This window comes from Rhipicephalus microplus, chromosome 2 (assembly GCF_043290135.1).
Source record: "Rhipicephalus microplus isolate Deutch F79 chromosome 2, USDA_Rmic, whole genome shotgun sequence".
Classification (NCBI taxonomy): domain Eukaryota; kingdom Metazoa; phylum Arthropoda; class Arachnida; order Ixodida; family Ixodidae; genus Rhipicephalus; species Rhipicephalus microplus.
Window position 1 is genome coordinate 96,505,132 of NC_134701.1, and position 14,713 is coordinate 96,519,844.

The following is a 14,713-nucleotide window of genomic DNA, read 5'->3' on the forward strand; positions in this document are numbered from 1 at the left end:
TGCTCATTTTGGAGCCCGAAACTGCACTGCACCTGGCCCGAACGCTGAAAGTGCGCCTCGTGCCTTCGTGGCACCGCGCTCTTCCTCTTCATCCGTTCGTGCTCAGTGGTCTGCACCGACATTTTCGCGGTATTTACACGTGACAATGCCCAAGTCATGCGGTCAGACTTTCAATGTGTTGTGGACTGGAAGAAAAATGCGCAAGAGGCCTCCTGTTCGCCATATCAACTGCACATGCACACCAATAGCGAGCAAGGCATGCACGCACAACATAAAAGCCAGCACATGTGAAACTGCTCTGGGTTCGTTTCTAGTCAGAAAATGAAACTTCTGAATTCGAGTATAGCGTGGTTGTCGTCGCGGAGCGCTGGAGACTGGCGAAGGAGTTGCAATAGAGGAAGAGTGGGGAGCATACGACGTGAAGGCGACCTTGGACACAAGAACATGCGGGAAGAAGGCAGGTTGGGTAGCTTGCTTGTGAGGGTCGGGAAATGCGCAACTCGCTTGCAGGAGAACTTGGGAGAGTGGTCCACATGCGCAGAGGTCAAAGAACAGCACTGCGGTGCCGTCAGACTTGTGCGGCCTCGCCGACTTCGATGATTTGTGTTTTGTTCCTTGTAAAAGCCGTATTGACGCTTACAAACGTGTGTGGAGGGCATGCTGAGCTGAGCACGAAGTGAGTGAGAACAGGTCCTTAACACAGATTGAATCGCGAATTATCAAAGTTGCTGGGGTAGCGTAAGAGCGCGCACTAGAATGCTGACACTTATGCAGATTAGACACGAACGTAGACGATCGGGTACAGTCGATGACCGATGATGTTGGCAACCCAGGCCGGCGATGCCAACGAAAGCGCAACAAAACCGGCGCTATCAAAGACTGAGGAGAGACTATAGTTGAGGGGAGACTATAGTTAGCCGACGGGTCTTCGAAAGACCGATGGCAGTGTGAAAACACAGGCCTTGTCTAGCGATGCGGTATGCTCATAGGAGCGGAGGGACAAAGGAAAGAGAAGTGCATGAAAAAAAAAACGGTCAGGGAGAGAAACAAGTAGAGTGTCGCGGAGGCAGGGTTGGCATTTAACAATAGGAACTTATGTGCACCTCGTTGATGGCTTATCGATGGTCTAAAGTGGGTTCCCGGGAAGTCGCCGGAGCGCAAACTTCGTTCGCTGTAACTGATCAGGGATGCTCAAAGACGTTAGTTGAAAGTACGATTTTGTGGCTTTTAAGTAATGTATATTTCCACGGTCACGCGGGTATCATTCATTTTAAGTGAAAGTTCGTTTTAAGGGGGGTCGTTATATGTGGGCTCATTATATGTGGGCTTCCCTATACTTCAAAATCTTCACTAACTTCAATTGAAATCGAAGTGAATTTGAATGCAGTAACATTCGGTCATTCAAATACTCACACAACCCTAGCCCTTACATTAAATTACAGCAAATACTGCACACTCTGTACACCCTGCCTGTACTTACCTCAAAAGAAACTGTCGGCACATTGCAGGTCAGGCGCAATGCAGGCCTGGTGCAGTGTGCAGCTGGATTTTCCTTGGGCTCAGAACTGACGCGAGCTGCCCTGGGCTATGAGCTGGTTGCACCGTGGCACCCACAGCTGCTAGGAGCCATTCAACGCATGGGGTCCCTGACTCAGGCTGAGGCCGAGAAGCGCATCAAGAGTGCTGCCAGACGCATTCATTCCAAGGTAGGAATTCACATATGGGCTAAGCAGCAATTGCCACTAGCTGAACCGTTAGTCATAAAATGGGGTTTTGTATTCTTATTGTCTTTTTTCGGCAACTCTTGTTTATGATCTAATTACTTTAGACGGTTGTCAAGAGTGCCAAGCACGAATTCTCACGAATTTTTAACAAAAATAGCACTGCATTAGACAATCCATAATTCAATTATTTCAATAAAATATATATTCTTGAATGGCCTGCTTTCTTTTCAGTGTATTTTAATGTACCTAATGAAAACTGCTCCCCGGCATCGAATCCGTCAATTCATATTGTTACTTGTTCGTGCCTGAAAATATGTACAGTAGACTCTTGTGAAGATGAACTCGAAGGGACCACAGTAATTTTTGTCTTATCAAAAGTTCAGGTTATCAGAAGGGCCATAAAAAAAGACACGTTTACCAGCCAAGTGCATCCAAATGTGCTACTAAATAAGAGTAGATTTACAGTGAGAAGGAAACAAAACAAAAAACAAAAAGCATTTAATTTGCTGAACTTGATGAAAACAATGCCTTCAATTAGAGTACTTACATAAATCTAAGGAGCACCCGATTTCACGAGTTCATTTTAGGTATGGTCATGAGTGCATTGCTTCTGCATTTACCGTATTTTTGCGCGTACAACCCACCCCTGCATATAATCCGCACCCCCACTTTCACCTCACCAGGAAAGAAAAAAAAATCCTCGCCTATTGCTCGCACATTTGATATACAGGAAAGGCTGTACAAAAGCTACTGTTCAAGCAACATAGCACATATGTAGACAGAAAAAGCTTTATTTAGCAAGCAGAATACGTGCCTGCAAGGCCAGTCACAATTCACTCACTGTCGCTGCTCTCGCTAGAGCTATCACTTGAGCCGCAGTCCTCACTATTATGCGCAAGGTCATCTTCGGTTCCATCCATGTTGTTTGTGATGCAGCATTTCTTGAAACTTTTTCGCACCATCTCACCTGGAATGGCCATTCATGCCTCGACGATCCACTTGGAGAATAGGGCAGTATCAGGCCTTCGGACTCGTCCTGTTGGCGTCAAGTCGTAGCAGCCTTCGGCCATCCACTCGGCGTAATAGCACTTGACATGCGCTTTGAAGGGCTTGTTAAGCGACACATCTAGAGGCTGCAACATTGACGTCATTCCACCGGGTATAACGACTAAGTCGGTGCCGTTGCGTGAAAGGCGGTCCTTCACTTCCTCAGTTGTGTGGCCGCGGAACGAGTCAAGAACGAGCATGGACCTCTTTGCGAGCATCGCACCGTGCCTCTTCTCTCATACCGCCTTGATCCAGTCTACGAACAAGTCACTGTTCATCCACGCATTCTCGTGTGCACGCACCACCACACCGGCAGGCAAATGAACCTTTGGTAGAGTTTTCCTTTTCAAGATGACGTACGGTCGCAGTTGCGTGCCGTCGGGGAGGGCACAAAGCAAGACTGTGATGCGCAGTTTCGTGTTCCCGCTGGTCAGCACGCTCACCGAACTGCTGCCCGTCTTCTCAATCGTTGTGTCCAACGGCATTTCAAAATAAACAGGAGTTTCATCCGCATTTCCGATTTGTGAGAAAATGTAATTGTGCTGCTTTCGCAGGCCAATTACATATCTCTGGTACTTGAGCAGCTTCTCCTCATTAGAAGCCGGCAAGCGTTGACATATTGTAGTCCGTCGTCTGATTGAGAGCCCTTGCCGCTTCATAAAGCGGTGCAGCCATCCGCGGCTCACACGGAACTCGTGAGGTAGGCCTAGCTCCCTCAAAAGTCGCCGCGCTTCCACTTGGGCCATCTCGGTCGATACGGCGTGACCCCTGCTTCTCACATCTTCGATGAACTTTACTAGCTCCGCGTCCAGCTCTGGGTAGGCACCAGTGTTGGGGCCATGAAATGACCTACGGTCACGGTGCGCGGCTTGTAGGCTTTCTTCTTTCTCCACAGTAGCACGCAGGACTCGTTGACATCTTGCCGTCTTCCCGCTTCGCCATTTCCAAATTCCTCGGCGACGGCTATGATCTTAAGCTTTTGCTGTGCCGTGAAGGCCTGCCGCCGTACGCTACTGATGGTGACAGAACAGATCGACTTAGGCTTGGCGAACGGGTCGAGATGTGGAGTACTAGCAGTATCAGCGAGGTAAAGAGCGCTCACACTCGGCGAAAACTTGACAGCACTACCCCTTCTAGTACACTGTAACAGCAGCCTGGAAACAACAGAACCGAAATGCATGCCTGCTACCGCGTCAAAAAGTAGTACATTAATTTACTGATAATATCTCTATAGGCACTATAATATCTCATTTGCCTTGCTGAAATAAATACTGCTTTATTTATTATGGAACTTACTTTATTTATTATGGAACTTTCTTAGACAGCACCACCTTTTCGGCAAGCCCTTTCCAAAAGTAAACATGGCGTCCATGACGTAGGGACATGTGGAGGGTCACTGAGCGACCGCGAACTTGTAGTGTTACAGTGAAATTTTACACTGAACAATCGAATTGTCTCTCCACGAATGTTTTTCTAAACGCTTCAACGATGCAAGCAAGCGAAACTAAAATCGGCCGCAAGCTGCCATGCTACTTGCGGAGCAACACGAATTTGCGGAAACCGCCTCCGTAGCTTTCGCTACACTGTGAAGGGGCTTCACAGCACAACATGCATTGCTGTGAAGCAGCACTATAGAAAAAAGCCCGCGTATTATTCGCACCTCCACTTTGCCACTGAAATTTTGGGTTTTTGGTGCGGGTTATACGCGCGAAAATACGGTAAATGAAACTGTAGCATGTCTCTATGTTGACGTAGGGACGTGCTACAAGAAAAAGAGAGGCAAGCACAATGCTTAGGGTTGCAGGAATATTCGAGTTTCGAATTCAAGTTGAATAGTACTCAATAGATAGATTTGACTCTCAGATAGCTAGTATTTGAACTTGCAAATAATTCAGCAGGACGGATATCTAAAAGGGAACCGAGGCCAATGGTGCTACTTAAAGTGGGGTGCAAACGTCAATGCAGTAGGGCTTGTGTTGAAATTTGTTCCGCTATCCTGATTCAAAAGGGAGCTTATGTTTGTAAAGGAGACTACGTCATTTCTGCACATCATGGATTTAGCAAAGAAGGCCAGGGTAGAAGCTGGGAGACTGCGTATAGGAGAGTTTGACAAAGAGGTAACCAGCACACTGAGCTTGGGCCTTACAGTCGGGAGGTTGAAAGATACTCCAGTGAACCCCTGATTTCACCAAATGATGGTCCTTTGAATTACTGGAAAGAGCATGGAGCTGCAACTTATCCTGACATCATCAAAATTGCTTCGAAATACCTTGCCAACTTTGCTGCTGAGGTGTCCAGTGATCACATGTCTATAACTACCAGAAACGCCGTAACGTAGCAGCTAGAAAGCCTGAAGCCACGTCATGTAGAACGACTTCAGTTTCGACATGACAATTTGTAGTCTTTTGGAGGCGCTCACTCAGCCCATTATGTGCTCGAGCATATGAGCAGATAATTTCCCTATTCTTTTTTTTTGTTTTAAGTTTTCCATAAAATTTTTTGTATTCAATACTTTATTCCATATTCGGCTTTTTTTTTTTGCCACTATTTTTTGACCACTACAGTGGAACCCCGATTATACAACTTTCAGGAGACTACACAAAATCACCATATACAGTAGAACCTCGCTGATACGTTTTTCACGCGACCGTAAAAAAAAAAAAAACGTAGGAGCCGGGAAACGCAAGAGCCGAGAAACGCAAAACATTGAGAAATAAGAGTAGTGGTGAACTGCACGTAGTTTTATTTTAATTCTTTCGCTTGGAAAAATTGTGCAGCTTTGCCTGGCGCATCTTCTCACGCCCGACAAGCACAAGGCATTTTTCAAGCACCTGTAGTGTCATGTGGCTCTCGCCATCGTCACTGGTGCGCACATATCTTCGCAATAAATCTAGTGGCACTACGGCCGATGAGGACGTTGGCTCTGGTATCCGCTCCACCTCCTCCTCAACTTCCTCGTCACTGGCGCACGGATCGGCGCACTCAGCCACATTGTCGTTGACGGATAACATTGCGGAGGTGACAACGGTGTCGTTAACAAAAGTGTAGTCACTGTACGCGATTCCACTGGCACCAACAGTCTCCATGGCAGTGTTCAGTTCGTCGCAGTCTGCGAACGCACCATCTTCAACAGCTTCTGTTGTGTCATCTGCGTGCACGCCGAAACACTTGTTGAAGCAGTGTTCAACCGACACGAAACAAAGGCAATGCGAGAAGACTGCAGCAAGCACGAGTAACACGGGCACACATGGGCGATGGTGATGGCGATCGGGCTATACGCTTTGAATCGAGCCGCTTGCGCGACCCGCTGGCGATAAGTTTAAGCCAGCGTGACATCCCAAGAAAACAAAAACAGGTCTCGGAGACCTTAATTTTACAGATGCCAAAACAAATTTTAGGGCCCCAACGCGTCATAGACACAATCTTTCTTAGAGTGCAAATACGGATCTCAAAGGTCATGCTTTTGCTGGCATGAACCGGAAATACGTCATAGGTGTTGCTCCCGGCACTTTGGGCGGCCAATCCCATCGTGAAGCCGCCAAGCCAAGCTACATGAAAGACAACATGGCCCCTCGAGCCGGGGCGTCGTGGAACTTCGCAACGTATGATGCGGGAACGGTCCCACAGTTGTGACGCCGCAGCGGGGTTCCCAATGCATTGGATCCTATGGGAGCTGTGCCGGGACCGGCCAAAAACGACGTAACAGCCAGGAAAAGGCAGCACACGGGAACGCAACAGCGGAGTTCTACTGTATTAGAAGAACTATTGTGTAAACCGGACTATAGGTCGAGTGGGAATATAGGTCTACCTCCCATGTTTAGTCAATATGAATGATTAGGTGAGTTGGTGATACATGATTGTTTTGAAATGAGAGCGCACTAGTTTTTCGATTGTGTTATTTTGCTCCGTGATTTGGTCTTATCGTATGTGCCATGACACCGTTTCATCTGTCACTATATATTTCATAGTTTTCTGAATAAATTTTTAGTTGGCTGTAAGCGCTTGTCCCTGTCTTTCTGTCCAATCTAAGTAGTGCGCTCTCATTTCAAGACACCCATGTTAAGGTGACCAAAAAAGAGAAAGAAAGGAAAAAGAACCCAAGACTGCCGAAATACATTTATTTGCGAATTGGGCGCACCGCACCCGAATCATCGGAGCTCCTCTCAATCACCATCGCAACTGTTCCGATTCATCAGAAGAAGCACCACTGTATTCTGAAGATGAGAGTTTGTCGCTCGCTGCCTCCCACTGTGCATCATCTTCCGTGTCATCCAGCGATTTGGTGATGTGACATTTCTTGAAAGCATTTTCCACCATGGAATCTGGCAAAGAACGCCAGGCGGAAAGCACCCAGCCATAAAGAGTCGCAAACGGAGGCCTCTGTAGGTGGCCTGTCGGTGTCTGGTTTGTCGCTGAACATCCCCTCTTAGGTACTCCAGTCGCATTCAGTCCTTGAACGGCTTGTTTATCGCAACGTTGAGCGACTGGAAGGTAAACGTCATACCACCTGGTGTTACGGCGAGGTCCATTTTCCATCGCCGAGTGCGCGGTTAACAGCGTCAGTCAAACGACGACGAAACGCATTCAACGCCAGCATGCTGCGAGGAGGCAGCAGTGCACCTGGCCGACGATTCCAGACTACTCGTATTCATTTGAGCATCATGGCCTCGACCATGTAGCCCTTTTTCTTGATGCAAACGACAACACCGAGTGGGAAGGGAACACTTCCTTCGGCATTGTCTTACATTTGAAAATGACGAAAAATGGGAGCTGTCTACTGTCTGCCGTGCACGCCAGCATGACAGTAAAGCGGGAGTGCTCGTTTGCAGTGGACAACAGCTTCACATCCTTGGCGCCGCGCTGCGTGATCGTGGTCGGCGAAGGCATGTCAAACCACACGAGGGTCTCATCGGCGTTGCCAATCTGCCCCATCATGTAGTTGTTCTGCTCCCGAAGCCGGTTCACGAAGTGCTGAAAGTATAAGCTTGTTGTCGAACTCCTCTGGCAACTTCTGACAAATGGATGTGCGCCACTGGAGGGAGAATCCTTTGCGTCTCATGAATCGACGCACCCAAGAGTTTGATGCACGAAAATCTTCTCTCATGAGCCCAGCTTCTCAAGCGACTTCCATGGCTTTTATGCGAATGGTATCTATTGTTACTGGCAACGAGCGCGCATGGGCTTCCCGCACAAAGTCCGCTAGCGTATCCTCCAGCTGCAGATGTACTGCACTTCTCCCACAAAACATTTTCTGAGGATTGCACATCTGCAGCTTTCCTTTCTGCACTCTCCAACAGCGCACACTTTTTTCCGATAAACCAAAGCGGCGCCGAGCAGCCATGTTGCAGTTTGCTTCTGCGAACTCAACATTTAGTGTAAATACAGCTGAGAACTGCCTCCTCGTACCGCAACTTGTATTCAGTGAATGAAAAAAACACACTAAAAGTTAGGCTTGTGCGAATATTTGAATTCACTTCGATTCGAATTTAAATATTTGAATATTTTGAAGTATGCGATATGAACGAACAGGTGTATATTAAAGCCCGTGTAACCGCTTGTAAGCATGATTTCACTGCAGTATAGTAGTGCTAAGCTGTGAAAGAACCTATCCAGGGGAATTTGCTGTGCCACGAAGCTCCATTTCAAATTTAAATTAAAGGGGCCATGCAACACTATTTGAGCACGGTCAGCAAATGCTGCCGATCGGTAGTCGAGGCTACTGAGAACACGCAAGCTAAATAGCACTGACCTGGAATTCACAATAAATTCTCAAAGTCAGATTTGAATTGCTCTCTCTCTCGGCAAATGATGCCACAATGTCAAAACTCGCTCGTCACAGCCATTGCACCAGCCATTGGCTGATTTGAGCATAGTGCTCGGTCGTTACTGGGTTCCTCGCAGGTGGCCATGACTTGTTCACGCGCACATGCGCGATCACACTGAAAAACCGCATACTCAAGGTCACAATGCACACGTGACATATTTTCTTTCCCCATGCCATCTCTCACAGCTTTGCTTCAAGCACTTTTATCAAGACAAGAAGAGAGAATGCCATTGCAGCATGTGGCCAATTGCAAAACTCCGCTCATAGTTTGTGTATTTCTTTGCTTTTTTGTTTTTTCTTGCCACTTTAGCTCTTTTTTGTTTTTATCTTACTGCCCCATTCTACATTTGACTGCTGCCTTGTGCAAACCATGCCCATATGACTGGGAACTATTCAGATCACCTTAGAACCTTTCGATGTGATTACGCTTACAAGACAAAAACATGAGAGTTTGTTCTGGAACTCACATGACTGGTAGCAATAACGGAGGAATGTTTGATGACACATGTCTGTTAATGCGCTTCATCGTTGGGCAGACTATTAGTGGTCAGTGCTCTGTTTGACGTTATCAGTGCTCATTATTTATTGCTTGTAGTTATACTTTCCGTTTCCTGACCTCAAGTTTTGCTGAATGGAAAGTTTTATCTTAAACACAAAGACTGCTTGCTTTGTCAATGTCACAATGCTGTGACACTCTCATTTGCTTAAATGCCTCTCCAAGACTGCACAAAAATCAAACTCTCAACAAAAGGGTCTCTATGTTTAGAAAAACATTCTTAACGACACACAAAACTCAAGTTCAAAGATTGATGAACTACATGGCATAGTTCGGATGCAACGGAGCGAGGAGGAATAAGGGTTTCATCTCACCACATCACAGTTGACGTGAGCTGGCTGGCAATGGAGAAGAAAACATTAGCTGCTGTGCATTGTGCAGAGAAACCAGGAGATTAGGGGTGTGCGAATACTTCGAATGTTGCATTCGCAATACAGTCGGCGTCTGATTTCCTGCACGCCTGAAATTCCGGACATGCCCGATTTCCCAGACTCATCTGTGGCACCGTCAAGCTCCCCGTAAAGTCAATGTATTAAATAGTCCGAAATTCCAGACGCTTATAGCCTTCGGCATCTGATTTATCAGACTTTTTACTGTTAACTTCCGACCCAAAGTCACCACTGACGCCGTCATTTTGGTTGTTTTCATATCCTCGCGCCGCCAACTGCCGCACCGCGCCGCGGCTGCCGTAACTTCGAAACCGCACGTGTCAATCTGTTGCCAGCCATAGTATAGCGGCTTGACTCGCTCGCTGGATTTCGTGCCTACCAATTGTGCCCCTGCAGTCTCCAATGATAGCGCAGCTCTGGCTGACTGGCTCGCCCTACGCCATCTCCTGACGCAGACAAGAGCTCTCACTGAGCGGTGCCCCGTCCTCGGATTCCTGCGACCGCGTCCATCTTTCCTATCTTCTCCTTACTTCCGTATGTGGCTGTCCCTGTGCCTCCATCTTCTCTCTTCTCTCTTCATGCTCCTCTCTCTATCTTTATACCTTTAATTTCTATCCTTTTTAATCCCTCCTTACCTCCATTCCTCATGAGCTACTGGTGAGGTGTCCTCCCCGTGAGAGACAGTTACGGGGCTCACTGTTATCTTTTTTTGATTTTAACTTCCCCTCCCCAAACCTCACTGTGTTCGTTCACATGTTGTCTGCGGTTGATCGTTTGCTGCTGTGCACTATCTTCAATGATCACATTTCCCGACCTTCAGCATTCATCATCATCATCATCATCATCATCAGCCTGACTACGTCCACTGCAGGACAAAGGCCTCTCTCATGTTCCGCCAGCTAACCCGGTCCTGTGCTTGCTGCTGCCAATGTGTACCCGCAAACTTTTTAATCTTATCTGTCCACATAACCTTCTGTCTCCCCCTAACCTGCTTACCTTCTCTGGGAATCCAGTTAGTTACCCTTAACGACCAGCGGTTATCCTGTTTACGCGCTACATGCCCGGTCCATGTCCATTTCTTCTTCTTGGTTTCAGCTGTGATATCCTTACCCCCCGTTAGTTCCCTAATCCACTCTGCTCTCTTCTTGTCTCTTAAAGTTACACCTACCATTTTTCTTTCCATTGCTCGCTGCGTCGTCCTCAATTTAAGCTGAACCCTCTTTGTAAGTCTCCAGGTTTCTGCTCCGTAGCAAAGTACCGGCAAGATACAGATGTTATATACCTTCCTCTTGAGGGATAGTGGCAATCTACCTGTCATAATTTGAGAGTGCTTGCCAAAGGTGCTCCACCCCATTCTTATTCTTCTAGTTACTTCAGTATCGTGGTTCGGCTCTGCGGTTATTACCTGCCCTAAGTGTACATAGTCTTTTACAACTTGAAGTGCACTTTACCTATCTCAAAGCGTTGCTCTTTTCCGAGGTTGTTGTACATTACTTTCGTTTTCTGCAGATTCATTTGAAGACCCACCTTTCTGCTTTCCTTGTCTAACTCCGTAATCATGAGTTGCAATTCGTCCCCTGAGTTACTCAGCAATGCAATGTCATCGGCGAAGCGCAGGTTACCAAGGTACTCTCCATTAACTCTTATTCCTAACTGTTCCCATTCTAGGCTTCTGAAAACCTCCTGTAAGCACGCGGTAAATAGCATTGGGGAGATTGTGTCCCCTTGCCTTACACCCTTCTTGATTGGTAATCTGTTGGTTTCTTTATGAAGCACTATAGTAGCAGTTGATCCCCTGTAGATTTCTTCCAGGATGTTTATATATACTGTATTTACTCGCATAATCCTCGCACTTTTTTTTGTCAGAAAATCGATGCAAAGTTGGGGGGTGCGAGAATTACGCGGGGAAAACTTTCCACGAAAGCGCAGAGAGCAAAAAGAAAACAAAGTGGTGGCAAATCGGGATTCTCACTCTAGCAACTTACAGCAAGCTTTAAGAAGTACTAATTAGAACTTACCTCAACAATAAAAGCAGAGGTTCAACACAAGGCAAGATTTACTTGAGACACAAAAAGTGGGAGCAAATAGTCGAGAATTAGAATACCATACGCGAAGCTTGTGGGCGTTGCGGGCGTAGTGGTAGCAGTCCGCGCTCAACAGGAGCCCTCAAAAGGTAAGCGTAGGACGTCAGTATTGGGCTGATGGCTATTTAAGAAAATCGTCCGCAGTTTCCTTCTGAAGAAATAAAGTTTACCATCAATTCCAGTTTTATGCACACGGCAGGCCCAACGCGTCTTGGTGGCTTTCAGCTGCCGTCACCAGTAGCGAACACAAAACTCGTAGGCTCCGAAGGGCCTACCGGCGGCCCTGTTGCCGTTGTTTAGTGCATGATCTATCACTTGCAACTTGCAGCTGTGTGGCTTCAGTATCGCCCCATAACGTGCCAAGATTACCGACACAACATATAAAACACGCCGCAACGCGCACTGGCCACTTCAGCTTGGCTTGGATTGGATTGAATTTTTGTGCAATAGTACGTTTGATGCTTAAGAGGTAGCGCCGGATGGTGCGCGCTATCATCATCAATGGCTGGAACGAGCAGACGACATTATTGCGGCAGTTTTTGGGGGTGCGATAATTACTCGAGGAAAAAAAAAAATCGTATTTTTTCTTGGGCAATGTGGGGGGTGCGAGAATTATGCGAGTGCGAGGATTACGCGAGTAAATACGGTACTTCATCGACGCCCTGATTTCGCAGTGTCTGCATGACGGCTGATATTTCTGCTGAATCGAACGCCTTCTCGTAATCTATGAAGGCTATGTATAGTGGTTGGTTATATTCAGAGCATTTCTCTATTACCTGATTGATAGTATGAATGTGGTCGATTGTTGAGGCAGGGTCGAAGTTGGAGGCAGGGTAGTTAGACAGGACACTGGCAAGTTACCCAGGAAACAAAGAATCTCATTAAGAAGCATCAAATCATGAAAGTCTCAAGTACAACAGACAAAATAGAACTGGCAGAGCTTTCGAAGTTGATTAATATAAGTTGATAAGAAGGTATCTGATGTAAGAAGGTATAACATGGAGAGAATTGAACACGCTCTGAAAAACGGAGGAAGCGTCAAAGCAGTGAAGAGGAAACTTGGAATAGGCTAAAATCGGATGTGTGCACTAAGAGACAAAGAAGCAAAAATAACTACCAATATGGATAAGATAGTTAAAATAGCGGAGGAGTTTTACAAAGATCTCTACAGTAGCCGGGACAACCACGACTTTAATACTATAAGAGCTAGCAGTAACCCAGATGACACCCCATCAGTAACGATAGAAGAAGTCAGAAAAGCTTTGGAGAGCATGCAAAGAGGCAAAGCTGCTGGTGAGGACCAGGTAACATCAGATCTGCTGGAAGATGGAGGACAGATTGTGTTAGAAAAACTAGCCACCCTGTTTACGAGGTGTCTCCTGACGGGAAGAGTACCAGAGTCTTGGAAGAACGCTAACATTATCTTAATACATAAGAAAGGAGATGACAAGGACTTGAAGAAATACAGGCCGATTAGCTTGCTCTCTGTAGTATACAAGCTATTTACAAAGGCAATTGCTAACAGAGTAAAGAAAACATTAGAATTCAATCAACCAAAGGAACAAGCAGGATTTCGAAAAGGCTTCAGCATTCACAGAGTTCTTAAATGTATCGTGCTGCGCTTTCTGTCGAGCGGATCGCCCGTTTACAGTGATGGCACCGACTGCTTCTTCGTCTTCGTCCCCGTCTTCGAAGCACACAAAGCCCCCTCGTGGGCTCACGATAGGAAAAGCTACGCTGTTGACCTCAGGTCTGCCGTCGGCATGCTAGCGAAAATAGTGGAAGGCGGTTACGCAAGAGACTCTGCGGAACTGTTTTCGCCGCGCGGGCTTCACACACAACGCCGAGACGGCCGTCTCGCCCTATGTGGACAGCATGTGTGACGAACTGCCATCTGTGGATGTTGCCTTTGACGATCTGCATGCTACCGTCGTGTTGATTCCAGCCGGGAGAACTTTTAAGGGCTTCGCCGACGCTGACAAAGACCTCGAGCTATGTGCGGACTTGACCGATGATGAAACTGTTCGTCAAGTTACGGAGGATTTCGACGACTCCTACACTGAGAACGAAGAGCCATCTCCTACACAGCCAACGCGATCACTGATGACACTGTCATCGGTGTACAGTGGCAACATGGCATAGACTGAAATTGAGGCAGACATGATCGCGAGCAAGCAGAACGCCGTGCAAAAGAAAATAGGCGACTTCTTTGCGCGCGAGTGCTGACCTATGAGGTAGTGCTTGCCACGTCGGATTTTCGTTTAAATATAAATGGCTCTTTTCAGAGCCACCTAAACCATGCATTGGCTGAATTGCAACGGGAATCTTGTACTCCGGCCGTTACCCTCTTCGTCAGCGAAAAATACCTACAAAAATAAAACGTGCGCTTTCACGTGCATTCGTTTTTCTGGACTGCCCGATTTTCCGGATGTTTTCGCGGTCCCTTGAGAAGTCCGAGAAATTTGACGTTGACTGTATTCGTATTTGATTTCATAACCACGTATTGGAACTAACTAGATATTTCTCACTTATTTTATCTTCACGAATATTCGGTCGCATATTTCACTGTGAAGTTCCACTTTTTTGCATTTGCGATGAGAACATCAACAGTAGATCATGCAGTGATTATTACAACTTAGGCGCTAGTGCGATCATGTCTGCACGAAAATTCACGGGAGCGTGACGATGCTACCGTCGAATGCGGCTGCAGGTCATCAAAACAAACTTACCAACAATAAACATCTCAAACAATCTAAATCTTGTACTGCCTGCTCGGCAGTACATGTGGCTTAGCAGTTTAGCGCTGTTACTGTTTGTGTAAGCGTACCGACATACCACGCTGTCCGCTGCCGCGCCCTTGTGAACTGCACTGCCTCAATAAAGTGCAAATCACTCGTGGAAATGAACGCAACTCGCCGCCGCTGCATTGGCTCGACAAAATCGTATTTACTCGCATATTGACCCTCCCCCATCTTGGGTCTTGAAAACAAAGAAAAAAAAACATTTGTTATATTTATAGTGTATTTTTTATATTTATTTTATATATTGGTATGATAGCAGTGCTATTTACGATCAAAACAACGTTAAAT

At 46.6% G+C, this 14,713-nt stretch overlaps 1 protein-coding gene across 5 annotated transcripts in view; it reads left to right on the plus strand.

Annotated features, from left to right (window-relative positions):
• Nucleotides 1-14,713, plus strand: part of LOC119170776 (uncharacterized) — a 148,094-nt gene that overhangs the window by 104,691 nt on the left and 28,690 nt on the right. For all 5 annotated transcript variants that reach the window (XM_075886686.1, XM_037422034.2, XM_037422033.2 and 2 more), the window contains exon 8: nt 1,509-1,706. In XM_075886686.1, the coding sequence (XP_075742801.1) occupies nt 1,509-1,706 (198 nt within the window). The remainder of the gene's footprint in view (nt 1-1,508; nt 1,707-14,713) is intronic.